The 27,916-nt window shown below is 55.3% G+C and overlaps 1 protein-coding gene across 6 annotated transcripts; it reads left to right on the forward strand.

The window, feature by feature from the left end:
• Positions 1-2,570: 2,570 nt before the first annotated feature.
• Positions 2,571-27,745, forward strand: RORC (RAR related orphan receptor C). 6 transcript variants are annotated; one of them, XM_027533290.1, is made up of 11 exons: positions 2,571-2,689; positions 5,368-5,397; positions 17,410-17,495; positions 17,780-17,921; positions 19,196-19,708; positions 20,041-20,162; positions 21,007-21,139; positions 21,303-21,410; positions 21,593-21,703; positions 23,181-23,290; positions 26,229-27,745. In XM_027533290.1, the coding sequence occupies exons 1-11, from the start codon at positions 2,626-2,628 to the stop codon at positions 26,388-26,390; spliced, it is 1,581 nt and encodes a 526-aa protein (XP_027389091.1). In that variant the 5' UTR covers positions 2,571-2,625; the 3' UTR covers positions 26,391-27,745. The 6 variants fall into 6 exon arrangements, with proteins under 6 accessions (XP_027389091.1, XP_027389111.1, XP_027389101.1 ...); XM_027533310.1 differs by having other exon boundaries at positions 21,303-21,374; XM_027533300.1 differs by having other exon boundaries at positions 2,581-2,665.
• The last annotated feature ends 171 nt before the right edge of the window (positions 27,746-27,916 follow it).

The raw sequence follows: 27,916 nt of genomic DNA on the forward strand, positions 1-27,916 counted from the left end.
GCCCCCCCAGGAGGGCAGGCCTGCCCTGAGCTTTAAGTGGTTTCTGTGGTTTAGGGGTGGGGAAGAAGGGAAAGAGAAGTTGGTGACTGTTCCCCAGTTCCAAGCCGCCACCACCACCCTCCACCCCCTCTAGGCTGCTTGCCCCTCACTTTCAGATTCCCCTGATAAGGGAACTTGGGCACGTGGCGGGTGAAATGATTCTCTGATCCCAATCAGCCTCTTCCTTGCATAAAAATGTGAGGAGGAAATAACCAATGCCCTGCTCTGAAAGAAGAGGCATTCTGGATTCCTCCAGAAAGGGGGCTGTGATTGGAGCAGAAGAGAGGAGGGGTAGGCACGAGGGGACTTCCCAAAAGGGTGAATTACCTTCTTGCCCCAGGGAGAAAGAACACCAGACATCCATGCTTAGGGCAAGGAAGGGGTAGAAATGTCCAGGAAGTGTGTAACTAGCTTAGGTCTAGGAGGACCCTGTCTTCCCAACCACCAGTCACTTCCTCCCCCACCTTACACAGTGACCCGAAGCGGCGGGGCTGAGAGAGGCAACCAGACCCGTGGTATCTGGGGCAGGCAGGGCTGCCTGGCACCATGCCAGGGCCAAGTGCCCATTGCCAGGCGCTCTGCATGGCCTCTGCTCTGTGCCCATGCTTGGGAGATCAGGAAGGATCCTGAGAGACCCAGAGTCAGAAAGGAAAGGAGGCTTAAAGAAAAGAAAAGAGAGAGATGAAGCACAGAAAACAGAAGAGCCTCAGGCATGGGGGGTTGGCAGAGGGAAACACAGAGAGAGGGTCCTGAGTGGACGCAAAGCCAACTGTGGGTGGGGAGGGGCTGGCAGAGCAGCACTCCCAGTGCCCCTGGCCCCTGCCTCTCACTGGCTCCATTGATCTGCCTGGGGGTTCTTCAGAGAGCTTTGCTTACTGAAGCCTGCCCAAGGGGCTGCACCCCAAAACAGACCAACATCCTGTTCTGTGCAGAGAAGTGTACACAGATGCGTGGGCCATGCATTTACCAAAAGGACATGAGGATAATCAGAGTCTCAGAGACACAGACACACGCCCTCAGACTCTCGGTACGAGAAGGTCCCCAAAAGTTTCCACTTCACTCTTCCTCACTCCCTACCCCCTTGTCAACCATCCTGGGAGCTGGAAAGTCCTTCTCTACTTCTAACCTCTGTCCTGTAAGCTGCAGCCCTCAGAGACTCTGGGAGCCACCTGGGAATGGGGGTGCCGCTGGGAGCCGAGCGTGAAGCTCCAGGGTGGGGCATGAGTGGAGGATGGCGAGATGGGAAGGCAGGCCCAGGAGGGGACAGCTACCCGCCTCTCCACGCCAGGTGCCACGTGCACCACGTTGGGGGGAGTGGGCTGCAGTCACGAGGCTGAGGCATGTCTGGCTCCTGCTCTGCTGTTTACCAGCTGGGAGTGAAAGCAAGAGGAGGTGCCAGGGAGCCTCCCCACTGCAGCCTGGCCCCTGGCCAGCCGGCCTGTTGGGTAACCAGGAGAGCCAGGCCCAGCTAATCAAACTCTGGGCCGAGGCTGTGCAGAGGATCAGTGGCACCCAGGACCCTCAGAAGCTGTATCCTGTGGCCTCCCCAGAGCACTTCCTCCGTGGGGGCTGCCAGACTGGGGGTGGGGGGTCTCCTTCCTGCAACTACTGCATGAAGCATGTCTCCTCTCCTCTCCTCTCCCATTGCTCCTCTGCCTCAGCACACACCTCCAGGCCTGCCCCTAGCACCCAGCAGAGCAGGAGGCTGTGAAGGCATCAAGGAGCCAGGGAGTTCTAGGGAAGGTCAGCAAAGTGCAGAGGCTAAGCAGGCAGAGGCCTCAAGGAAACCAAGAACTGCTGGGATGAACCCGACCTCACCCTGTAGAGAAGGCACCATCCCCCAAATAAGCCATCCCATCTTCATCTCTTCCCTCCCCACCTCCCCTTCACCAGTCACCTGTCTTGGTGGCTCAGTGGTAAAGAATCTGCCTGCCAATGCAGGAGACACAAGTTGGATCCCTGGGTTAGGAAGATCCCCTGGAAGAGGAAATGGCAATCCACTCCAGTATTCTTACCAAGAAAATCCCAGTGACAGCAGAGCCTGGCAGGCTGCAGTCCATGGGGTTGCAAAAAGACACGACTGAGTGAGCATGCACGTCTTGGTCAAATAGAAAGCACATGATTCTAGAGTCACAAAGACCTGGGTTCAAATCACAGCTCAACCACTTACTGTCCTTGTACAATCCTTGGGCAAGTTGTGACTATCTTCGAGCATCATCTAGCTTATGAGCATCACATAGGTATCTGAAGCAACTATGCTTGCTCCATGGTGGACACTGGGAGGACTGGAGAAAATCATGGATTTACAGAAAGTGACTGGCAAAGGGCCCAGCACACAGTAGGTGATGCAGAAAGGCCAGTGCCCTTCCTGTCACCTATTCTGTCTCTCCTCAAGGCCCCAGACTCTGTTCCTCCCATCTCTCCCTGTGTCCCCTCCTGATGTCGGGACGCTCTGCCAGCCACTCCTTTCCCCTGCCTGCTGTCGGGCCAGGTGCTCCCTCCTCCTCTCTCTTCCCTCCCCTGGGCCCTGCTCCCTGCCCTCCTGGGCAGCCAGGGCAGCAAGGACGGCACCAAGGGAGTTGCCCCATGGACAGGGCCCCACAGAGACATCACCGAGCCTCGCAGGGTAAGAGGCCCTGCAGCCTTACAGGCAGGTGGAAGGGGCTCCCAGGAGGTGCAGAGGAGAGATGGAAGGGGCTGGTCGGGACGTGAGAGGGTTGGGGCAAGAGAAGAGAGGAGAGAAAGATGGGTTGGCAGGGGAGGGTAGGCTGGTGAGGCACGGCAGGTCTTGATAGAGACTGAAGAAGACATGGGAGGAAGGGCTGGGGACTAGACAGAGGAGAGAAAGAGGAAGGAGAAGCAGGAAGCACATGGAGGGGAAAGAAAGGGAGCCGTGAAGAAGGAAGAGACAGGTGGGCTGGGGGAGGAGAGGAGAGAAGAGAGTCAGGGAAACTGGAGGGAGGAAGGGCCAGCATGTGGGCAGGGTCTGGTTTCCAGTGAGAGCGCCCCCTGGGAGGAGGGGCAGACACTGCTCATCTGGCTGGGACCCCAGGCAGCAGTACGAGGCCGACCACTCCACCTTCTGTTCATTCAGCGACGGAGGAAGCTGTCCTGCCTCTAAAGATGACAAAGGTCAGGGAAGCAAGCAATAGAACCCTGTCCGGTGCCCACGCCCACCCCCAGCACTTTGCTCCCCACTGGCTCAGGGTGTGGGGTGGAGGATGCGGTTTCATTTCTGCAGAAAATGTGGGACGCTCGGCCAGGGGTAGCAGGGGGGGACCGGGGGGTGTGGAGAGTCAGGCAGTCCTTGGCCGCACGAAGGGTCTAACTCAGAGACGGCTCAGCGGGATCCCATGGCCACATGCTAGGTCAGGTGTGAGCCCTGAGGCAAAAAGTGGTGGGGCCACCTGGTGGAGGAAGAACTCCACTGCCGGGGCAAGCAAGGGGAGCTCCCCCACCCCAGGCCTGCTATGAGGTTCAAGGCTAGAGGCTAGAGAGAGGGTGCCACGTCAGGGAGGAAGCTGGGTGGGGCCAGGCAGGATTGGCGGCAGGCGGGAGGGGCCGGATGGAGCCACTCCCTCTCTGCGCAGTCCTCCCCCAACCCTACCCCACCCCAGCTGAGCCCAGACCTTCAAGTCCATCACTCCCACCCAGTCCAGTGGAGGAACTGGCTTACGGGGGCATCTCCTGGGCACAGGGACAGTGTGTGAGCCGGGAGGGTGAGCAGAAGGGAAAGATGCTGAGCATTAGACAAGTGCTGTGCTTAGTCGCTCGGTGGTGTCCGACTCTTTGCGGCCCCATAAACTGTAGCCCACCAGGCTCCTCTTCCATGGGGATTCTCCACGCAAGAATACTAGAGGGGGTAGCTATACCCTCCTCCAGGCGATCTTCCCAACCCAGGGATCCAACCCAGGGATCCAACCCAGGTCTCCGGCATTGCAGGTCTCCCGGATTCTTTCCCATCTGAGTCACCAGGGAAGCCCACTGGGCAAGTAGAAGGAAAAAGTAACAGGAGAGCACAGTCAGAGGTCAGGGGAAATACAGGGGGCTTAAGGCAGGCCTGCAGCGTTTACTGAAATGAAAACTGGCCTTGCGCTCTGTGAGGAGCTGCTGTGTGGATGTACAAAATGCAGTAAGGTCTGGCAGGGGAAGCTTCTTCACAGGGACTCCTTCGGTAGGTGTTTAATAAAAGTTAACCATATGAATGAATGACATGCTCTTCCCTGCTCCAACCAGGCTCTAGCTGAAGGCTTCCCCCTCAGCAGCTGCTCCTCTGGAGGTCTGTGCCTCCCTGCCTCCCTCCCACATCAACCCATCTGTGCTCCCTACAGCCTTCTCTTCACCTGGACCAGCCACACACAGCAGGAGGCATTGCTTCTTCTGCAGGCTGGGGGGCCAGTGGAGCCAGAGCCTGCAGGAGGCAGTGTGTGTGCTGGGGATGTCTGTGTTTGCAGCTCTCCCTTCTTCCTTCTAAGCTCTCTCTTCTTCCTTCTAACACCCTCACTAGCCTACCCTCAACCCCTACACCTCAAAATTCCCAGGTGCTGCGGGCACAAACAAGCAACCAAGAGTTTTAACTCTGGCCGCTTGGCTCCGTGGTAAAGAATTCTCCTGACGATGCAGGAGACGCAGGTTTGATCCCTGAGTCAGGAAGATTCCCCTGGAGGAAAAAATGACAACGCACTCCAATATTCTTGCCAGCAAAGTCCCATGGACAGAGGAGCCTGGCAGGCTACAGTAGTAGGGTTGCAGAGTTGAACACGACTGAGCATGCTTGTGCAGCCAGCAGAATATTTACTGTGTATCTCTAAGGGGCAGGCACTACAAAATAACAATATGAACAAGGCAGACACAGTCCCTGCCTCCATAGGGCTTATTGTCTAGCAGGAAAGCTCCCTCTTCTTAGATCATGAACAGTTATAGCGGTGAGATGATGTGATGAGTGCCAGGAAATCAACTGCTGGAGCTGAGTGTGTCAGCACAAGGGCGGGAGGGCTTCTCTGGGGAAAAGACCTGATTGGGAACTTGGGGGATGAAAAGTTGTCTAGATTGAGGAGGGGCCAGGGAAGGGCCTTCCAGGCAGAAAGAATAATGTGGGGAAGTCCCAGAGTGGCAAGGAGCCTGGCACATTTCAGGATTTGAAGAGGCTTTGCATGACTGTAGGGCAGAATGAAGAGAGCAGTGCAGTGGAGGTGGTCCCACCTTCTCAGACGCCAGGTTCTTCCAGGAAGGACTGGGGTAGGGGTGAGGGCCTGAGCATTGGGGAGGATCTCTTGATCCTCCGTGGTCCTCAACTTTTGGCCCTGACCCCCTCTCTTCTCCTTACAGAGCTGCTGGCTGCAAAGAAGACCCACACCTGTGAGTAGAGGATTGGGGCAGGAACTGGTGCTGGGGTGTGGAGAGATGGCAAAGAATTCAGCAAGGGCGCCAGGAGGTCCATGTAAAAGCAAGGCACATGCCTTGCATGCTCGGAGCTGGAGCAACCGGGCAGAGGTGGCCAGGTCTGAAAGGAGGTGGAGCTGAAAAACCAGGGACATGGGGAGATGAGGAGGAGGAGTGATAAAACCTCAAGACTGGGGGGCAAAGGGAGGAGATAAGGGAGAAGCCTGAAAAGTGCGAGGGAATGTCGCAAAGAAGTAAGGAGAGCACAGTGAAAGGGAGCCACAGGAAGGAGAAGGAGCTGCTGGACAGAGGCACAGGAGATGCTGGGTGGGGCAGTGGGGGGTGGGCAGTGGTGGAGATCACTAGGTCAGGCAGGGAGATGCTGAGGCAGGGTGGCCTCAGGGACTCAGGGTGCCTGCACCAGGCTTTGTGGCAGCAGAGTCAGGTTTGCTGTGCATCTCTGTGGTTAACACATCCCAAGGCATGAACAAGCCTGGGGCCAGCCTGTGCAGAGCAGGAGAACAGGAAAGCCTTCATCTTGGTAGGAAACACATGGAGAGAAACACTCTGGGTCCTGGGGACATTGAAAGACTGAGGCTGCAACATGTGAGGAAGGGATTAGAGCCCAGGAAGGACTTACCAATGGATACCAGCAAGGAATACCTTCTCTTGGGAACTCTCAACTCGTCAGATCTGTCCTCCTACTTCATAAGAGAGGCTACACCCCCAGAAAATGCACCCATTGCACCTTGGTCTCAAAGCTCATGTCCCATCAACGTGCCCTTCCAGGCCCAGGATGCCTTCTCAGAATCCTTGAACTGAGGAGGACCACTCCAGGGCATGAGTCCCTTCTCCATGGCCCTGCCTTGGACTGCCTACCAGTTCCTCCTGAGAGCTCACTGCAGTTCTTTCTGCTGCCATCATCGCCTAGAGCTCCCTGTTCCGAGCAGAGAGATCTCAGAAGGCCCAAGCATCACCCTCCTCCCTGAGCTGGTCAGATAGGGGCTGGGAGGCCACCAGGAGGCTACATCCTTCTGAGTGGGGGGTTGCTTTGCTCAGCACAATCCTGATCAGTGCCTCGCCTGCCCCTAGCCACAGGGCCCCACGGAAATGCTGAGCAGGGCCCTGGGAGGAAAGCGGGTCAAGGAGTGACGCGGGTGAGCTGAGGGAGGTGGGGGCCAGGGACCATATGTGGGTGGGGGGGAGAAGGGGGACTTTCGGAGCATCTGGAACTGGAAGAGGCTAAACGCCATTCCTACCCTCAACCCCTTACCACAGAAACCTCGGCCAGGACCACACCCCCTCACCCCCTTCCAACCCCCTGGCCCTGTGCAACCATACCTCCACCCCACCCCCACCCGTGAGGGTCCTCAGGAGAACATGGGCTGACAGCCCCTCCCCCACCCACTGCCAGCTCCTGAGTGCCCAAGGAAGGCCAGCGGGGAAAGGCCTGTGCCAGGCGCCATTAGAGTCCCAGCAAGATCAGAGGCCTCTTAGGAGGTTTGGCCCAGATAATCCAGGAAAGATTAATGCCTCCTCCAGGCCCGGAGACTCTGAAAAGTGGGCTCTGGAAGTGGAGACAGTCATAAAAGGGGCCTCCAAGACAACCCCAGGAAGGGAGATGCCCAAGAGGGACTCCCAGACTGAGAGGGGCACCTGATTACTAAGGGGTCCTGAAGAGGGAACCCCGAGGCTGAGGTGCCCACAGAGCAGATATGAGGCTGAGAGGGCCTCTGAAGTTGATGGACCCCAGAGAAGGATTCCAAGACCAAGAAACTCTACAGAGACTCCCACAGCAGGAGACCCTCCTAAGCAGACCTGAACCAGAGAAAGCTTCCCATTTCTCAAGTGTAATCTGGGGTCAAACACCCTGATTTTGAGTCCTGACTCCACCACTTTGCTAGCTGTGTGACCTCAGACAAGTTACCTAACCTCTCTGTGTCTCACTGTCCTCATCTTTGAAGTAGGGATAATGGTACCTACAACATAAAGCTTTCTGTGAAGACTAGATCATCCACATAAAGCCTTAAGAACCATTTCTGGCACATGGTTAAGCATTATTATTAACATCATCTTCATTCCAAGTTCGGCAGTTTTGCTCCTGAGGAAATTTCTGACCGACTAACCCCTCCTACAGATAGTGGCATTTGTCTGATGGCTATTGCTGCTACTATAATCACTTATGCCCTAGCCCAGGGTATGTACCGTGTGCAGGGAGGGCATGAGCGTGGTGGGTGGTGGGCAGCCTCCCAGACTGCATCTCACTGAGCACGGCTGTTGGCAGTCCACAGGGTCGCAGGTGGCCCCAGGCAGACATTCTGTGACTTACCTCTAGAAATAGCCCCGTCCCTGGAGTCACCTGGCAAAGAGGGTCAGGCTCTCGGGGATCCTCGGGGGGAGGGGGAGTAAGGACCTGGCCCCAGGCTCATGTGAGCTCCATTCCGGCTCCCCAGCCAGAACTACCCTGGCGGGTGGAAACAGCTTTTACGCGTGTGGCTGTCGCCTGTGGTTTTGGAATTTTCCAACGCCCCCTGCGATTGGCTGCCCCGCCCCTCACACTCTGCCCCAGGCCCAGATTGGCCACATGGGGCGCCTGTCATCCTACCCGCTGCACCCCAGGGGGGGTTGGGGGGTGGAGTTGGGGGGGGTTGTCACTCGGCCACCTGTGTGGTGCAGATCTTAAACCCCCCGGCCCAGAAGCATTGGGGGAGAGCTAGGTGCAGAGCTGCGGACTGAGGCTCTGCCAAGAGGGCCTGGCCCCTACCCCTGCTGTCAGCTGCACCCCATCCCTGGACCACCCCGGCTGAGAAGGACAGGGAGCCCAGGCGGCAAAGCCCAGGACTCAGTCATGAGAAGTAAGTGAATGGGCCTCCTGGGAGCGGGGAAGCCTGGGGCCCATCATCATTCCCCGGCCTTCTGAAAAGGAGGGAACAGTGTGGGCAAAAGCCGAGCGCTCTTCCCTGGCAGGGTGTGTCCTGGTCAAGGCTAGGATCTGTTGGATGGAGTAGTCGTGGAGTCTCATTCCTCAAACGGTTCTCTTAGAGCAGTTGCAGTAAAGGGACTATTGAGGAACTCCTCTGTCATGGGCTCTGGCAAGGATCTCCCAGAGTAGGTGAGGTGCCCCGCACCTTGTTTTACAAAAAGAGACTGAGACCCAGAGGGGCCCAGTGCTTCACCCCTAGATCACACAGCTGTAGTAGGTGGAGGCTGGTAATTAACAGGCAGCCCAAACTCGCTGTCCCGGCACCCACTGCAGTGTTTCCCTCCACGCCTCCAAACTACCTGTGGGCAGGGTGAGAAAGGAGGCCAGAGGAGCCGCTGTGCCCTGAAGCAGCGGGTTGGCGAGGGTAAAGACAGGGCAGCTGGCAGAGGGGGTCAGAACCCCAGCATCCAGGCCTCTGAGCCATCACACTCCCTGCCCACTGCAGGATCATGAGGACCAAGTGGAATCCAGCCAGGGTGGTGTGTGTGTGTGTGTGTGTGTGTGTGTGTGTATGAGAGACCCCTCATCCCAGGTTCAGACACCCATTTGATGAGTAGGATCAGGCAGTAGAGATGAGAGCAAAAAGCCTTCAACTTTACTGGCTTCCTGGCCCAAAGCCATGGGCCAACAGCTGGTGGGCAGATGTCTGGGGTCCCTGTGCCTTCCAGCAGAGCAGGGTGGGCAAATCGCCCTCATGTGGGGAGCCAGAGAACCTCCCAGAGCATAGGGTGAAGGACGAAAAGGGAAGCCCTGGACTCCTGTGGCCTGAGGCAGGAGGCACCCCCAGCCTCAACTGGGGGTCTTCCCACAACCCACAAAAGAGAGTCCATATTATACTGGAAAAACCCACGGGCTGAGTCTAAATACCAGCTTCTGAGCCACCTCTGTCCCTGACTAGCCTTGTCCTTAGGCAAGTCATTGCGCCCCCCTCTCTTATTTTAAAAAAAGCTGAATTTAAAAACAAAACTAACTTCAGAGAAGCTCCCGTTCTGACCAAGCAGAGAGCGGTGGTCTCCAAGTGAAGCATCCCCCAGAGTAGTGGAGGGAACTTAGAGGAGACACAGAGAGGTGGCCAAGGAAAGGAAAGAGCTTCACCTCCACACTTGGGGTGGAGACTCCCGTGCAGGCGTCCAAGCGGGGGCGGCCAGGAGGGGTGAAGAGACCCAAACTTCAGTTTCCCTTCTGGCTTCTTCCCAGTAGCAGCAAAGGTTAGTCTTCCCAGAAATGGTCTCAAATCAGCCAATCCACCTTGGGAAGAAGCAATGGTCGGATGTGCTTCAGAGCCTGGCAGGAGGGCAGGAGAGCCCGGGACTGAACAGGGGAGACACTGAACAGAGCAGGTCTACGTGACAAACCCACCCCCACCAAGCTGGTAGGCTGGAGAGGGTCTCCTCCCATCTGGGGTTGGTGCCCCCGGTCCTTCTCACTTGGACGTCTCTGGGCACCTCATAGCCCCTCGTGAGTTCCAGCTACCTCCCTGTCCTCTGACCTTCTCTGGGGCGGGCAGAGCACTAGGGGCTTGGAACTGTGACCCACACAAAGACCAAGGTCCAGACACACCAGGAGCAGAAAACGGAGCAGTGGCACTCCCCTGGTGGTCCAGTGGCTAGGACTCTGTGCTCCCAGTGCAGGGGGCCCAGGTTCGATCCCTGGTAAGGGAACTAGATCCCACGTGTTGAAAATAAAAGATTCTGCATGCTGCAACTAAGACCCAGTGCAGCCAAGTAAATTTAAAAAAAAAAGAAAAAGATGAAGAAGAAAGGAACCAGACCAAGAAATAAAGAGAGATGCAGAGGCCAAACTCAAATGACAGAAGATCTATGAAACACATGGGGAGAGAGTGATGTCTAGATAGAGCTACAACTGGAGAAATACCAGGAGAGCCAAAACATTACAACGTGTAGCCTGAGACAGGACTGAAGTGTACAAGATGGAAAGGCACACAGACCCAGGGGGTGACAGAGAGAAAAGGAGGTGGGCAGGAGAGGGGAGACACTGAATATAGATCAGGTGTAGGAAGGCAGAAGTGGGAGGGATGGAATTTACAGAAGCTCCGAAAGAATGATAGGGTCTCTGCCATCATGACCTGCTGCCGAGGAGAGAGGAAACATCCATTAGCCAGAAGAGCTCCCCAGCCAGCCAGAGGGAGGGTGGCCCCGTCAGCTCACTCCGGGGCATGGCTGGAGTGGAGCCAACAGACATAAGGCCCTGGCGTTAGGCCTGGATGGGGAGGTGTGAGGGCAAGGGCTATGAGGTTGCGTTCTCGTCTTTGTTGTGCCCTGATCTTCCTCAAGTCTGGTCATGATGAGGAGGACCCGTCAACCAGAAAGAAGTCCAAGTCCCGGGGTGCCACAGACCTCACCCAGAGAGCTCAGGGCCATTCAAAGGGCCCCCTCCTTCCTCGAATCGCTGTTGTACCTTTGGCTTCTTCTCTCTGCCCATTCCTAACAGGACTCCCAAACACCTCCAGCTCAGGGCTTTAGAAGGTGGGAGCACCCCAGCCTGTCCCATCACCAAGAAACATGGGTATTGGTGTGGCTGCCCCTCCCAGGGGCTCCTTCCCGCTCCCCTGCCCCTGTCCCCTGATTCAGACGGGGAACAGGGACTTTCCCATGCTGAGAGCTCTCCTAGAGAGGCAGCCCTGGGGTCTCCTCCAATGACTAGTCCTTTCTGAGATCTCATCTCCACTCCTCCAGCTGCCCCCTCCCTGGGACTCCAGGCTCAGAAAGGATGGAGATATCCATCTAGGAGGAGGGATGGCGGCAGGACTGGGCCACAGGGCCAGAGCCTGGGTCTTTCTGGGGGCCCTGGCCTTCCCACAGCAGCAGAGGCCCTCTGGAAAGGAGACTCGAGCCTCGGGAAGGCCGCTGGTGGTGCGTCTGGGCTCCTGCTCCTTACTGCTTCCTCCTGGTGATTCATCCCCTCCCCCCATCCCCTGGTTGTTTTCACTCAATTCTTTTGTTTCCCCTCCTTTCTCCTGTCCCAGACTGCGGGGGTGGCGGGGGCACCAGGAGGGGGTTTCAGGTGGCTGGCTGGCTTTCGTAGCTTTTCAAAACCCCAGACTCTCCCTCGCCCACCTGAGTTTTAGCTTCACTACTTTCTCAGCCCTGGGACCTGGGTGTATCAGCAGAAAATTTTCACTAAGGGCAGACAGGAGCGTTCGCCAGGTACAGCGGCTTCTGTTCTGACCCCCACCCTGCCCTCCCCTTCCTGCTCTTTGCGGCGGGAGCCCACCGCCGTGGTTTCCAACTTTGCAGAAGCTGCGGGAACTGAGAGCTGAGAAAGGAGGGAGGCTGGTGACCGGCTGGGGTACACAGGGATCCCCTGGCCGGAGGTGTGGTCTCTGTGGGGAGAGGGACTGAGTTGGAGCTGGGGGGTGAGGGCCCCTGAGCTAAGAAAAGAGATACAGTCCTTTCTCACTCACTCACTCACTGGTTTCTGCAAAGAGGCCTGCCAGCATGCCTGACCTGAAAGCCAGACCACAGGCCAGAGGAGCTGTGGTCCTGCAAGGGGTCCTAAATCAGGAGCTCGGCTGGGGTGGGCGAACCATGGTTAAAGGCAGGAGGGGGCTGACACCACAGGAGAAGGTATGGGACAGAGGGAATAATGACTGGATCTTTAGACTAGACATGAGGCCCAGCTTTAGTTCCATGGGTGTCCTCCCTGAATTCTGGTCCTAGCCCACCCCCCTCACTTTGCACTTCCGCTGCAGCCGGTAAACATGCCCCCACCCACAATCTGCCTAGTGCATTTGAGTGTCTCATCCTTCTAGAGTGAAAGGCTCAATGGTTGGGGACACTGGCTTTCAGGTTACAGAGACCTGGGCTTGCATACCAGATCTCCCACTTCTGGTGAGGACCAGCAAGCTTGTGCAACCTTGGTCAAGCCACTCACTCTCCCCTGCTCGTTTTCTCGTTCTTAAAATGGGGACGATACAAAGAGTACCTACTTCACGGGATTATCGTGGTCATTAAATGAAAAATGTATGTAAAGCCTGGCACAGAGTAAGAATTCAGCCAACGCTTATGTCTATCATCCTTGTGTGTGCTCAGCTGCTCAGTCATGTCTGACTCTTTGCGACCCCATGAACTGTTGCCTGCCAGGCTCCACTGTCCGTGGAATTTCCCAGGCAAGAATACTGGGGTGGGTAGCCTCCAGGCTTTTCTGTCCATGGGATCAAAAATACTGCAGTAGTTTGCCATTTCCTTCTCCAGGGGATCTTCCTGACCCAGGGATCGAGCCCATGTCTCCTGTGTCTCCTGCATTGGCAGGTGGATTCTTGACCACTCTGCCACCTGGGAAGATGCCACCTGTCATCATCATCCTTAATCAATGTCCTTTGGAGAAAAAGAGAGAGAAAGAGGCGAGAGGAAAAGCCTAGCCTTGGGCAGATAGAGCACCAGGGGAAGATGAGGACCTCAGGGTGCCTCTGTCTGCACCTTTCTCTGCCAGAGCTGGGGTGGTTCTGGGGTTTGAGGGGAAAGATCCCCCTGGGTTGCAGCCCCTCCTTTGCTCCTACCACTTCCTCTCTGTGGCATAGGGCACCTGGACAGGGCCCAGGGCTGGCTTTCTAAGGTGGCACAGGGCCAAGCTCAGGATGCATTCAAAGAGCGCTATCAATGAATCTTGCAGCTGTGAGAAGGGTGAGATTAGAGGAGGCTGGAGGGAGGGGGACAGCCTACTTTGTCTCTACCGTATTTCCCCACATAGGAGGTGCTCAGAGGAGGCTCCCTGGGGATCCTTCAATCTCCAAAGCAGTCCAGAAGAGATTCATTTTCTTTTCCTAGTACTGTGTTGGAATGAAGTTTTAGAAGTCACACCGGTTGGCAGATAAAAGAATGAGCTGGGGAGGAGACCACCAGCCCCACCCTTATGCCCCAGCAAGAGGCAGAAGCAGGAAGAGGGACTACATTCTTGCTACTCAGAAATGTAGGGTGAGGACCAGCAAGCTTGGGCACCAACCAAGAGCTTGTTCAAATGCAGAACCTGGGGCCCTCCGACTTCCTGAGTAGGGACCTGCATCTTAACTAGCTCCCTAGGGGATCTTGTTGGCGACTCAGAGGTCTAGGGTCATGCAATCACTAGGTGGTTTCAGGAGGTATCATGTGTATGTGGGCACGTCGTCTCCCTCCTTGGAATTGAGGGGCCCTGGGAGAGAACCTGGGGTCGCAAAGAGTCGGACACGACTGAGTGACTGAACTGAACTGAACTGAACTGGGAGAGAACCACAGTGAGCTACACAGATCTTCCTGAAGCAGCAGGCAAGGGCAGATAGAGTGAGGGCTGTTGTGGGAGCCATGCTGCAGGGGTTGACCTCGAGGCTCCTGACCTCTGCTTAGTTCTAGTTCCTGGCACTGTTAGGCCCTTAGGTGGTAAGTTCCTGGCAGGCCAGGCTCCTGGGAAACAGCTTGAGTAATCCTGTGATTACTCAGCTCCCCTCCCCAACCTGGGTTCCCACCAGCTACTGCTTCAGGGACAGGGCTCATGGGGGGAGGCTGCAAAGGTGAGGTATTCAAGGTGTTTTTCAGCTCCAGCTCACCCCACCGCCACCTCTGCCGGTCCTCTTCCCGTCCTCTCCCCGCCCCTCCTCCACAAGTCACACTCGTGTGCACCGGTACTTTCTCTTTGAGGTTTTGGGTAGATGGCATGGCCGGGGTACAGGTGGCAGGGCCAGGAGGGAGGAGCAGGATAAGAGGGCCTGACCATGCTGACAGGGCCAGGCCTTGGGCATGGGGGCAGGACACGAGTGTGGGTTTTTTCTGTGTTTCCGGGGCTCTCTCTCCATCTCTGCATCTGTCTCTGTCGTCTCCTGGTCCCGAATCTCTTGGTCTCTCTAGCTGAGAGGCTGGAGGGTCCAGCTCAAAACCCCTGACCCTGTGTGCCTGTCTCACTCTGTACCTCTGTCTCGGACTGTGGCTGGGGAGTGTGGGACTATGGTTGCTGGCCCAGTGGCTGGGGTCCAAACTCTGGTCTCCCCCAAACACGGGTATTTGTGAAGGTGGTCTGTGGCTGGCCACATCGTCCTATGAAAAGGGCAAGGTCTCAGTGACACTGTTGTGAGGTTCCTGGGGCTGGGACCAGCAGTGGGTCAGGCGGTAGGGCCGAGAGACGTGTCTGGGTCAGCCGTGTGGTCAGCGCATACACGCACACGGATGTGGCTCTTGGAGAAGGGAAGAGGCAGGGAGGCCTGTGGTTGAGTGCTGGGCTGGAGCCCAAGTTCCTACTGTGGCTTGGCCTAGTCTCCCTCCCGCTTACTTTTTGGGTGACCCACGATGGTTTCTGCCCTCTCTGGGCTTAGGGCCACTGAGGAGTGAGATCCCACAATGCTGGAGGGGAACTTGTGGGGGAGAGGCAAGAGCTGACTCCACAGGAGACAAGTACTTCTCTTGGGCCTCAAACGCCTTCAGGGTTCTCTTCCCACTGCTGTGCTCGATGGCAGCCAGCACACAGTGTTTCCAGCTGCAAAGCACTTTCCTCGGGTGAGTCCGTGTACCCCCTATGCTAACACCCGTCACCCCCCTGCACCGGCCACGAAGGCTGTGCTGACCCTGATTTTACTGACAAGGGCACTGAGACCTAGAGAATCCAGTGGCTAAGATGTGCAGGTGTCCCTGCATTCTCTGCCCCTTTTCTAGGTATCCAGTCCTCCCTTGTTCTCTCTTCCCTCCATTCATTCCCATCTGCTCTTAATTTACTGGAAAGAATCTGAAAGTTCTCTTGCCATCTGTCCTAGATGATCAGGACCGCCTATTGGGTGGGTGCTGGGCAGGCTAGTGGGACTGCCTGAGAACTCGAGTCAGGAGAGACTCGAGATCTAATGGACAGATTTCAGACACCCTGTCCCCCATGAGAGGCAGCTGCTTACTCTGACTCGGGTCTAGGCTAACCTGAGGGGATGATGGTTTAAGGGTAACAAAAACAATATTTGGGGGAGCAGTGGGCAAGCCATGGTCACCCTCCCCACCTCACATCAGCAGGCCCTACACCACAACCAGAGTCCAGGCCTAGGCCAGAAGAGAGTTCATAGCACTGGATTTGCCCTGCAGGCAGCGGCTGCTTCCTCTGACCCTTGGAATCAGAGATGAGGGGGAGCTGTGGTCCTAGACCACTTTTACATCCTGCTCCATCCCAGGCAGGAGAAGGCAATGGCAACCCACTCCAGTACTCTTGCCTGGACAATCCCATTGGCGGAGGAGCCTGGTGCGCTGCAGTCCATGGGGTCGCAAAGAGTCGGACACAACTGAGCAACTTCATTTTTCACTTTCATGCATTGGAGAAGGAAATGGCAACCCACTCCAGTGTTCTTGCCTGGAGAATCCCAGGGACAGGGGAGCCTGGTGGGCTGCCATCTATGGGGTCGCACAGAGTCGGACACGACTGAAGCGACTTAGCAGCAGCAGCAGCCATCCCAGGCATTTTCCCTCAGAGGGGAGGCAGCAGGTCAGCAACGGCAGAGGAGAGAAGCGCATGCCCTTAGGAGTGATGAAAACACCTGAAAGGGAACCCATCCCTGCCCAGTCCCTCCAAAGATTGGCTGGTGGAGAGGCCGGCGGCTCATCCCTGAAACTTAGCAGGGAGCTGTGGGCATTGACAAGGATGGGGCAAAGTAGAAATGGACCTGGGGCCAGTAACCATCCACAGCGAAGGCACCAGGGAGGTAGATTACAATGAGCTTAGTGGGAGAGGGGGAGGGTCCTGGCAGCCAGTCAACAAACACTAACACACAAATATGCACAGTGTACACACTGGCTCAAGCAGCTATGCCTGTTGCCTCATGAATCACATATACCTTTCGTGTACACACACACACACACACACGCGCACACACGAGCACCCCTTCAAGCAGGCAACATGCCCACTGATGTGTGTGCCCCTGAAATCACAGACATGGATCAGCAGAATGGAAAGCTATGGGGAACTGGGAGATAGACCCAGCTCCTGAGTAAGCTAGCTTTGTGAACCTGGGCCAACCATCTGATCTAATCTGGCCTATTCCTTCCTTGGTAAAGGGGAAAAAAAGAGGTCTGAATGATCCGATGGTCTCTAGTCCCAGCCAGTGTTAACATTCATGATTTGGGCTCACACAGCTGGAGGCAGAGGCCCGCGTACACACACGTAAGCATCCATACACAGCCACCCTCTGCTCTGGGCCAGGAACCTGGGAGCTCTGTTTGATCCGCTCCCTGGCTCTCAGACATCCAGAAGAGCTGGCTTGCTGCCCCCACTTTCCTGGGCTCCATCTGGCTTCTCTCTACCCTCTCTGGGCCCCACCCTGTGACCCTGCCCTCTTGGCCCCCCAGTCTCCGCACAGCCCCTCCCTGAGCCTTCACAGCCCGGCTGAGGATGGCAGGCAGCTCTACCTGGCCCCCAGGTGCCTCCCGCCTGGTGCACCACATCTTCCCACCAGGCCCCACAGTCTGCCCTGGGGGGCCAAGCCCCAGTGTGGGGAGGGCAGCTCAGAGGAAGCCCCCTGGGCGGGAAGCAGGTGTTGTGAAGTAGTGAGGACTCCTAGGTCCCCAGGCGGGAGGGAGGCAACTAGAGCTTTTCATCTTGAAGGGCTGAGCAGGTGGCCTCTCTGCAGCTGCTTTCTCTGCCCCCATAGAACTGGTACAACCCCAGCCACTCCGCAAAACTAAAACAGCCTCCACAGATCCTTTGCTGAGTGGCATTTGGCATTCACTCCTTCGTCCATCTTATTGTTGTTGTTCAGTTGTTGTAGCCCGCCAGGCTCCTCTGTCCATGGGATTCTCCGGGTAAGAATACCGGAGTGGGTTGCCATTTTCATCTCCAGGGGATCTTCCCGACCCAGGGATTGAACCCACGTCTCCTGCTTGGCAGGTGGGTTCTTTACCACTGAGCCACCAGGGAAGCCCGGTCTCCCATCTTACAAGAGGACTGGGGTAGGGCAGCAGAGGATACACCACGTCCCTCGATCTGCCTCCCAGGTGCTGGGGTAGGCTGCACCGAAGGCTCCCAGGCTCACCTCTGCTCTTTCCTTCTTCCAGCACAAATTGAAGTGATTCCGTGTAAAATCTGTGGGGACAAGTCATCTGGGATCCACTACGGGGTTATCACCTGTGAGGGGTGCAAGGTGAGTGCTCGCTCATACACAGTCTCTTCAGAGGATAGGAGAGGGGGCTCGGCAGCCTCCGTACTGCCTGCAGGGCTGGTCTCCTGAGACGGCTAGGGAGCTGCCCGGTGGCGCCTTGCCTGGAGAGCCCTGTGCCAGAGGGCCTTGTCTTCAACTTGGGAAGCGACTGCAGGACAGATTATAATGGAGGAGAGAAAACTGAGGGGTCCTACGATCTGGAGGTCCTCAGACTGATCTCGGCCCTGCCAGGGCCAGCAGCCATGGTCTTCACCTGCCTTCCCCAGGGCTTCTTCCGCCGGAGCCAGCAGTGCAACGTGGCCTACTCCTGCACCCGCCAGCAGAACTGCCCCATCGACCGCACGAGCCGCAACCGATGCCAGCACTGCCGCCTGCAGAAGTGCCTGGCCCTGGGCATGTCCCGAGATGGTGAGGCCGAGTGGGCAGCCCCCCAGGGCTTCAGTCGCCAGAGCGGCGGCCTGACCAGACGGGTTCAGCGGCACCAGACCGGGGTTCAGCAGCCTTCCGGGTCTCCGCCCTCCAAACTTCCCTCTGGCAGGCTCTGGTCTCTTCCACTGTCCAGCGTGGCGGTGGGCAGGCTGCCCTCATCAAAGGTCTTCACAGTCCCCAGCTTCAGGCTCTGCAACAACAACCCTTGTTTCCTCAAACTCCTAGGCCCTTTTCCCCTTCCTTGGGAGGGACTCTCCTCACCCGACTCGCCTCCAGCCCAGATCCCATCCCCATCCACAGTCCACATCTTTCCCCAGCTGCCCCCTTGCTCCAACTCCACCTGGCTCCCCGTACCCCTATCTCCAGCTTGGGACAAAGGGCTGTGACTATGAATGGGACCACAATCACCCTGAGAACAGCCCGGAAGGCTGAGGTTCACAAGGGCGGCTGTTCCTGGTGCCTTTCTCCCTTTCTCAGCCACTGCCCCCTTGGCAGCCCCCAAACTGCTCCCCCCTCCAACACCACAGAAGGAGCCCAGGGTGGGGCTGGGGGAGGCATGAGGTGATGGGGAGCCAGAAGGAGCCTGTCAGCACTTTTCAGCGCCCAAAATAACAAAGTGAAAGGAAACACGCAGGGTTGCAAAGGGGCAGGCGGGGTGAGGGGCTGTGCCCCCACACCTGGGAGGGGCGGTGGGGCGAGTGAAAAGGCAGGAAAGAGAGAGCAGAAGAGGATGTTCAGAAACAAGCCGCGGAGCCTGGGTTGGGCTGTGGTGAGTATCTAGGTCACCAGGGAGCCTGTAGGCCTGACCACAGGGAGACCTGTGTTCTCGGCTCTCCTCTTCCTCCCGACCCTCCTAGATTGGGCGAGGTGACCCCGATACAGCTTGAGGCTCCCTCCCCAGCCATCCCCAGCCCCATAGCAGGAGGCCGGGCTCCTCAGCCCAGACTCATTGCTCAAATTCTGCCATTTAGTCCAAGCTGGTTTCAAGCAGGGAGAGTTTGCTCAGAAGACTGATACGTCTGCTGATACATCTGGGCTGAACAGAGCCCAGAAGCAGACAGGAGTCGGCAGGAGTGGGTCTTGAACAGAAATGCCTGGAAGGCAAGCTCCCGGGCCAGACTGGAGAAGCTCTGCTCGGAGTGAGCTCTTCAAGGAGCAGCAAGTTAATCCTGTAATGGTCACAATGCCTATTGACTCTGCCCTGTGCCATGTCCTCCCGCCTCCAAAACTCCTGATCCCCCGACCTCTTTCAGCTGTCAAGTTTGGCCGCATGTCCAAGAAGCAAAGGGACAGCCTGCATGCAGAGGTGCAGAAACAGCTGCAGCAGCGGCAACAGCAGCAACGGGAACAAGCGGCCAAGACCCCTCCCATGGGAGCCCAAGGAGCAGACACCCTCGCCTGCACCTTGGGGCTCCCGGATGGGCAGCTACCCCTGGGCTCCTCGCCTGACCTGCCAGAGGCCTCAGCCTGTCCCCCTAGTCTCCTGAGGGCTCCAGGCTGTGGGCCCTCCTACTCCAACAGCCTGGCCAAGACCGGGCTCAACGGGGCCTCGTACCACCTGGAATACAGCCCTGAGCGGGGCAAGGCTGAGGGCAGGGAGAACTTCTATGGCATAGGCAGCCAGCTGGCCCCAGACAGGGGTGGACTTCACTCTGAGGACCCCAGGCGTCCTGGGCTTGGGGAGCCAGGACGGGGCCTGGACAGCTACTTCACCCCCAGTTTCCGCAGCACCCCAGAGGTGCCTTATGCTTCCCTGACGGAGATTGGTAAGCAGCTGGGGAGGCGGAGAGTGTAGAAAGATGAGGGAGGAGCTTTCAAGAAAGGGGCCCTGTGGGACTTCCCTGGTGGTTAAAAGTCCACGTTTCCACTGCAGGGACATGGATTCTATCCCTGGTCAGGGAACTAAGATCCCACATACTGTGCAGTGCGGGAAAAAAAATGGAGTGGGGGGCCCTAGTCAGCATCACATGTAAACCAAGCATACACAAGGGTCTAGGGGGAGGCAGAGCAGGTCTAGGCCAGGCAGAGGAGCGCCCTTGGTATGCGAAAGGTAGGAGCTGGCTGAGATGGAACCTCTGCCTTCCTCCCTTGACCCCAGAGCACCTGGTGCAGAACGTTTGCAAGTCCTACCGGGACACGTGTCAGCTGCGGCTGGAGGACCTGCTCCGTCAGCGCTCCAATATCTTCTCACGAGAGGAGGTGGCTGGCTACCAGAGGAAGGTGAGGCCAGGACACCGCGCCGGGGAGGAAAGACTCCTGCCACTACCCAGGGAGTCCAGAGACAGCAACCTGCACACATGAGTGGGCTGGGCCGAGGCAGGGTATCCCAGAGAGACACAGTGTGCACCTGCTTTTAAGTACGCACCCTAGCAGATGGGTGAGAGCTTCTCCTTAGCTCCTGCCTATGGTTGTTTTACCTGGTCTTCATCGGTAAAGAATTTGCCTGCAATGGGGGAGACCTGGGTTCGATCCCTGGGTCAGAAAAATCCCCTGGAGAAGGCAATGGCAACCTACTCCAGTATTTTTGATCCCATGGACAGAAGAGGCTGGAGGGCTGTAGTCCATGGGGTCACAAAGAGTTGAACACCAATGAGTAACACACACACACATATACACACACACACCCTATGTCCTTCACCACCCAGACCTAGAAGTACAGACCTCAGCATACTCTCCTTCCTCCTCCTCTATCAACAGTAGTCAGACTTCTCATTAGCATCTGTTTCAACACTCTTTCTCTGCCAGGCACTGTGCTGAACACTTTACATAAATTACCCTTGACCCTTACAACAACCACCCTATGAGGCTGCCACTCCTGCTTTTAATGGACTGAGAAAGTGAGCACAGAGGAGTTCGTAGACGTACTCCACGCCACAAGGTAGTGGAGCCAAAGGCAAATTTAGATCCACTGGGCCCCAAAGTGCATTGTGCTAAGAACAGGCTAAAAACACAAGTGCTGAGAACGTGGGGGGTACTTGCCGTTTTGTCTGGGCTCCCAGGGCATCAGTGGGGTCCCGGGGGTCCTAAAAGACAGCTCCAGTGGGACCTCCCTCCTCCTCTGCAGTCGATGTGGGAGATGTGGGGACGCTGTGCCCACCGACTCACCGAGGCCATTCAGTATGTGGTGGAGTTCGCTAAGAGGCTCCCGGGCTTTATGGAGCTCTGCCAGAACGACCAGATCGTGCTACTCAAAGCAGGTGCCCAGGGAGAGCGGGTGGGCTGCGGGGTAGGGGGCACCAGTGTGGAATGGGCGGGGCTGTGTGGAGGGAGGTGCCTTAGGGACCCAGGACACTGAAGGGAGACAGAGACAGATTCCTGGCTCTGTGTGACAACGCGCCTGCATTTCTCCCCACTCCCCAGGAGCCATGGAAGTGGTGCTGGTCAGGATGTGCCGGGCCTACAACGCTGACAATGACACAGTCTTTTTTGAAGGCAAATACGGTGGCGTGGAGCTGTTCCGAGCCTTGGGTGAGGGGCAGGGGGAGATGAGCAAGAGGAGTCCGAGGCCAACCCCATCCGAGGCTTCCAGACCCAGGGCGTCCTCTTTTCAGGACAGATTGCCCGCTCTGCTCCAGACACCAAGGGGGTGGGTGTCCTTGGGCACCATGGCCTCAGCCACCTTGCTCACTATTTTGTTTCCACCCTCCCAGGCTGCAGTGAACTCATCAGCTCCATCTTTGACTTCTCCCGCTCCCTGAGTGCCTTGCGCTTTTCAGAGGACGAGATCGCCCTCTACACAGCCCTCGTCCTCATCAATGCCAGTGAGTGTCACTGGGCTTGGGCAAAGGACAGTCAGGCGGTGGGGGCACAAAAGGTACTGAAGAGTCTGGACCTTGTGTGCTGTGCTCAAACGGCCTTCGCAGGTGGCACTGGTGGAAAAGAACCCGCCCACCAGTGCAGGCGACATAAGACATGTGTGTTTCCATCCCTGGGTCGGGAAGATCCCCTGGAGGAGGAAATTGCAACCCACAGGCAGGCGGTGGGGGCATGACGGATACTGAAGGGTGTGGACCTTGGCTGTGGTTAAATCTGGGAAGGTATTTATAAAGCAGAATAAGCCCACCCAATGTTGCTGTAAAATAAGATGAGTCAAAATAAAGATCCAGAGGAGCCTGAGAAAAGGAAGAGAGACGTGCAGGTGGGGCTGGAGAAGTGGGGAGACATGAGGAAGAGAGGAAGTGAGCCACTTCCCTGAGAGCAATGAGGCTGCATGTGAGTCCCTGCCAGGGATTCCACTGTGGCTCCACACTGGAATCACCTGTGGAGCTTTAAAAAATGAATGCTGTGATTCTGACGTCATGGATCTCAGGTGCAGTCGGAACACCAGAATTTTTCACAGCCTCTCGTAGGTTATTGTAACGTGCCACCAAGCTTGAGAATCGCTGCTCTGTGTGAACTCATTTTAAGGCAACAAGCCATCGGGAATACCCTGGCGGCCCAGTGGTTAGGACTCCACGCTTTCACTGCTGAGGGTGCGGGTTCAGCCCCTGGTGGGCAAACTAAGATCCCACAAGTCCTAGGACAGAGCCAAAAATAAAAACAAAAGGCTACCTGCCATCAGGGCAGGACTCTGGATGTCCACTCCACAGAATGGAGTGGGCTGGGTGAGCCAGCTGAATGCCAAGGATTCTGAGAACCTGGGGAAGTGGGTTGTGCTACTAACCTGAGTTTGGAGACCAAGTTATCAGTCCACTGGCTCTACCAATGAGTAGAGACTGAAACATGCCCCTTGACCTGGAAATAAAGACTGAAAAGAGGACTTCTGGTTATTTTATGGAGTCAGGACAAAAGTGGTTTGTCTCTTGAAGTTAGCCACAGACTGCTGTAGAAGCCCCAGTGCTGACCTAGGTGGCTGCACAAGGCCCATCTCCTCTCTGGGACCATCTTTACCAAGTCAGGGTGAAGGGGGAGATCTTTTCTTCCACACAGCAGAGTTTTAGTGGAGAGCACTGAATTAGCTATGTGAAATATCAGGTACCAGGGAGAAGGCAGCCTGGAATGGGGAGATCAGAATGTCTCATCTCTTTCATCTCTCCCCAGTTTTCCTTATAGAGAGCTACCCGAGACCCCCACAGCTTACCAACTCCAAAACAATACACACCCACACCCCCTACACTGTCTCTCACTCAGCTAAGAAGATCTCTGTTCAGCACAGATGTCCAGAATGACACACCCTTTGGGGGAAGTTAATGTCCATGTTCTTTCTTGTTTTTGCTGTGGTCCCATCCCCTCCTTCAGACCGGCCAGGGCTCCAAGAGAAAAGAAAAGTAGAACAGCTGCAGTGCAATCTGGAGCTGGCCTTTCATCATCATCTCTGCAAGACTCATCGCCAAGGCATCCTGGCAAAGGTAGGAGCAGTCCCTGGGACAGAGGAGGTCAGGCCCGGCGCCAGATCTGTGACCTCAGGGTTTGCAAGGACCAGGGTCTGAGGGTCCAGAGGAGGAAGTGCCTGAGAGCTAAGTTGGACGAGAGAGCTTGTAACAGCACAGGACACGGGGACTGAGCAGCCACTTCTGTGTGGGTACAGATGAAAAGTTAGGGAGCCTGAAATTGGGAGGGACCTCCAGGGAACAATTCAGTTTAATAGAGCCACCGCTTACCAGCACCTGCTTGTACTGTGAGTGGAAAGATACAGAGATGCCGTCCTTACCCCCACCAAGAGTTTTTAACCTGCTGTGAAGAAGAGATTTGTATACCAATGACTAACGCTGAATAGGATGTGATATGGGATAAAATAATAATGTGATTAACAACGTGCTTTCCCAGATATACTCATCTTTGTGACAACTCAGTCAGTAAGAGAGATGTTAAAATCTCCCTGTAGTGATAACAAGACCTGAATGACTTGTTCAAGTTTACACAATCGTGGGTGATAAATGCAAGTCCCGGGGCTCTTTCTACTGCATCTCTGTGCCCCTGACATATTACTACAATGAGAAATATTGGGGAAATGTGACAGCATGGAATAGGGATTAAAAATAACTTGAGGGCAAAAGGAGAGGATCGTAAATGCTTCCTAGTGAAGGTGGCATTTAAACTAGGCCATGAAATATTTATTTTAACAGGCATTGAGGGGTGGGGTAGGCATTCCAGGCTTAGGGAACAATATGAGCAAAAATAAGGAGGCAAGACAATGCGTATATGGAGAATAGTTGGTGGAACATTTTGACTACATGCTAAGATTGGAAGCTGGGATAGATTGATGGGGGCAGGAAAGTAGCAGAAGACAACCTTAAAAATTAGGTCAGGGAGCAAATCAGAGAGGACTTTCAATGCCATATTAAAGAATTAAGACTTTATTTCCAGGCAATGGAGAGCACCAAAGGCTAGAGGAATGATATCATCAGAGCTATTTTTTAGGCAATTTAATTTGGAACCAATGTAAGGGGACCATTTATGGAATGGTTCAAGCAATGGACCCTTGCTGTGTGCCAGGCACTGTGCTGGGTGCTGAGAATACAGAAATGACTTAAATGACAGTCTCTGCCCTACATGAACCTCAAGTCTGGTAGAATAGTTCAGGAGGAGCACCAGCTGGGAGGGCAGTTGGAAAGCAAATCTGGTGGAATCCACCTTCGGAATGCATTGCCTCCCCACCGTCACCCTCTTGCTGTCAGCGCTCACTTGAACCATTAGAGAGGCCTCCAGCTGGACCCTGTCTGTCTCACTGCAGCCACACGGCACTCCTCAGTGCTCCTGTAGCTGCCACCGTGCTGATAATCAAAGCCAGAGTCTCTGTCGTGGCCAGCTGGCCTCATGGCATGACCCCCGACTTCTTTTCTTACCTCTTCTCCTTCCACTGCCCTCTCAGTCACCCATTCCAGCAGCACTGGCCTCCTTGCTATTCCTTGAACACATCAAGTTGCTTCTCAGGGCTTTTGCACCTGCTGCCCCAGGTGCCTGGATGCTTCTTCCCCTCGTTTTCCAAACAACCTGCTCCATCCCTTTATTCTGGAGAGCTTTTCCCAGACCACCCCATCCAAAAAGCTTTCTGAAGTTTTCTAATATTTATTTTCTGGCTCCCTCACTAGAATATACAGTTAATAAAGGTAGAGATTTTATTTTATTCACTGATGCATCACCACAGCCCATCACAGTGCCTAGCCAAAAGGTTCTCAACACACATAATGAGAATGAATGAAATGAATGAAAGAATGTTGCAATAGCCCAAACAAATGCAAGATAAAGCAGGAGGAATGAGAAGAGGATGAATTTAAGAGGTATCAAGGGATCCCATGCTGCCTGCTCTTCCCTGACTGTCCCTTTCCTAGATACCTAACCTGGGGAGAAAGGGATGGTGGCTGGTGAGAGGTGCTTTTAAGCCTCACTTGGTGATACAGGAAATTGCAGAAGAGAAATGGTTTTCTCAGTCTTTCTCCAGTGAGGTCTCTCTGCCTCTGTCTCCTCACAGGTCTCTGGGCCTTTTTCATTCCCCTCCACTGGCTGAGTGCTGGCAATGTTGATTTACTATTTGCAGTGTTGGGTATCTGTTTGGAAAATGCTTAGTCCAAAGAAACAGTTATTGAGCATTTGCCATGTGCAAGCAGTAAGATAGGTACAGAGGATACAGAGAGAGTAGGGAGGAGAGGGAGGGAGAGAGACTCGAGGAGCTTAAATCTAGGCTGGAGAGGTAGACAAATTGGATCATTTTCCTAAAATGGGATTTAAGTGCTACACAGAGGGAAGCCCAAAGGAAGGGACCCTTAATCCAGGGAAATAGTCCTAGAGGAGGTAACACTGAAGGTGCTAGAATTAGCCAAGCACAGAAGAATTGAAAAGGCATTCCAGGTAAGGGGAACAGCATCAACGAAGGCAAACAGGCGCCTAACAGTGTGTAAGAGAGTCACAGACTTTCACTATTATAAAAGCATGGGACTTCCCTGATGGTCCAGCGATTAAGATGTCATGCTTCCAGTGCAGAGGGCATGGGTTCAATCCCTGGTCAGGGAATTAAGATCCCACATGCCACATGGCGTGGCAAAAAGATTTTTTTAAAAAGCATAAGAGAGTGAGAGAGTCCTGAACAGGGCTCATTTAAGGAGTAGCAGGAACACCATTTGGGGGTTCAGCCAGAAAACATGTTCCTGTCCCACTGCGGTTCTCGCGTGCTTCCAGTTCTTTGAATACAGACCTACCCCTACCAATGGGATCTGGCTGACCCCCAAGTGCTGAGTGTGCAGGGAGGGAGTACAGAGGGTTATCCCAGCCCAGGAAGGATGGGAGGACTTCTCTGACCTGGGGACAGAGCTGCAGTACTCACCCTTCTTCCCATGAACCCACCTCCAGCTGCCACCCAAGGGGAAGCTGCGGAGCCTGTGTAGCCAGCACGTGGAAAAGCTGCAAACCTTCCAGCATCTCCACCCTATCGTGGTCCAAGCTGCTTTCCCTCCACTCTACAAGGAACTCTTCAGCACTGAAATCGAGTCACCCGAGGGCCTGTCCAAGTGATCTGGAGGAGGGACTCCGTTCTCTTCCCTAGAGCCTGCTGGCTCACCTTTCCCTTGGTCTTTTCCTTTCCTGTGGCCCCTGGAGGGTGGTCTCTGACTGTATGGGGGGATGGGTAAACAAACGCTGAGACTGGGTTTCAGCCCACCGGTCTGCCTGGCAGCAGGCCAAGAGCCAGAGGGTCGGGATTGAGGGACTCCGTCCCCAGCCTCAGCTTTGTCCGGACTCCTTTCCCATGCCCTGTCACCCCCAGCTTCTGGGAGGCCTGGGGTGGGATACAAGGACCTCTCGGAGGACCTAGGTATCCTCAGGACAATAAGGGGTTCCAGGACACCCTGGATGAATGGAACTCAACTCTGGACTCCGAAGCTAAGAATAGGACTTTGAAATACCTCATTGCACTTCCCTGGGGGCTTTGGCTGGGGTGGTGCCACAAGCTTGGAGACTGGCGGCCGGAGCCCAGAAGGACCTGCATATAACACGAATCTGCATCACCAGGTTTTCTGCCTGACCCCTCCTCCCAGCTCAGCAAGGAAATGGTTAGGCACTCGGGGGTCTTGAAAAAAAAAAAAAAAAAAACTGGATATGTGAAGGGTAAGGATCGGATGGGAGTAAGGGAGGGGCTGGGGATGATAATTTTATGGGCTTTGGATATAGGGATAGGGTATGATGAAGACCAAGAACATCACAGATAGACAGTTAGAACTCAGACTTCTTTTGTGCACTTTAAAAATAGACTTTAGGGATTACCCAAATCTGTCAGAGACACACATCCACAGACAGGTGAAACATACTCACACACTCAACCTGCAGTCATGTGGCTCTGTAGACACATTTAATCTGACACAATCTGTCTCCCTTGAGGTCACAGCTCAGAGGAGCTTAGCGGCCCCAGGGAAGAGTCCCAATCCTGAGGGACCCCAGAACATTTCACCTGGTGCTCTAGTTCCCCAGTCTTAGGCCAGGGGCGGCCCAAACTCTATGCCAGCCCCAGCTGTCTTCGGTTGCAAGAAATCCTAAAAGAAGAGGTAGCTGGACACTGATCAGTCACAGGGCCAAGAACAGACCCTTGGAGTACTAGTTGTCTGGTCCCCACCCTGCAGCCCTGCTCTTGTTATGAGAAAGGAAGCAGATGCAATTCCAGCACTCTCTCCGTGGATACCGCTGGGTCCAGCAAGGTGGAGAAGACCGTGATCTTGCCCGAGAACTTCTCTTGGTTTTATAAACAGCTGTGTTCCCTGCTTGGAGGGAAACAGCAGGTGGTCAGGGGGTTTGGTTTTTTTCTTTTTTTTCTCTCAGGGGAGTGTAAACATAAACTCCAACCTGTGCCATTCTTTATAAAATGATTTCAAAGGCAAGAGGTGTGTGTGCCAGGTGGGAGGAGCCTTAATGAAGGTTATCCTAGTGCTGCTCTGAAATCTCATTCTGCATGAGGACCCAGGTTCCTAGCCCAGGCAGCCATCAACATTGTAAGGATGCTAGCCCCCCACCCTGAGCCGTCCCCCATAGAGGTGAGGGAGCTGACTATC

Source organism: Bos indicus x Bos taurus, chromosome 3 (genome assembly GCF_003369695.1).
Source record: "Bos indicus x Bos taurus breed Angus x Brahman F1 hybrid chromosome 3, Bos_hybrid_MaternalHap_v2.0, whole genome shotgun sequence".
Lineage (NCBI taxonomy): Eukaryota > Metazoa > Chordata > Mammalia > Artiodactyla > Bovidae > Bos > Bos indicus x Bos taurus.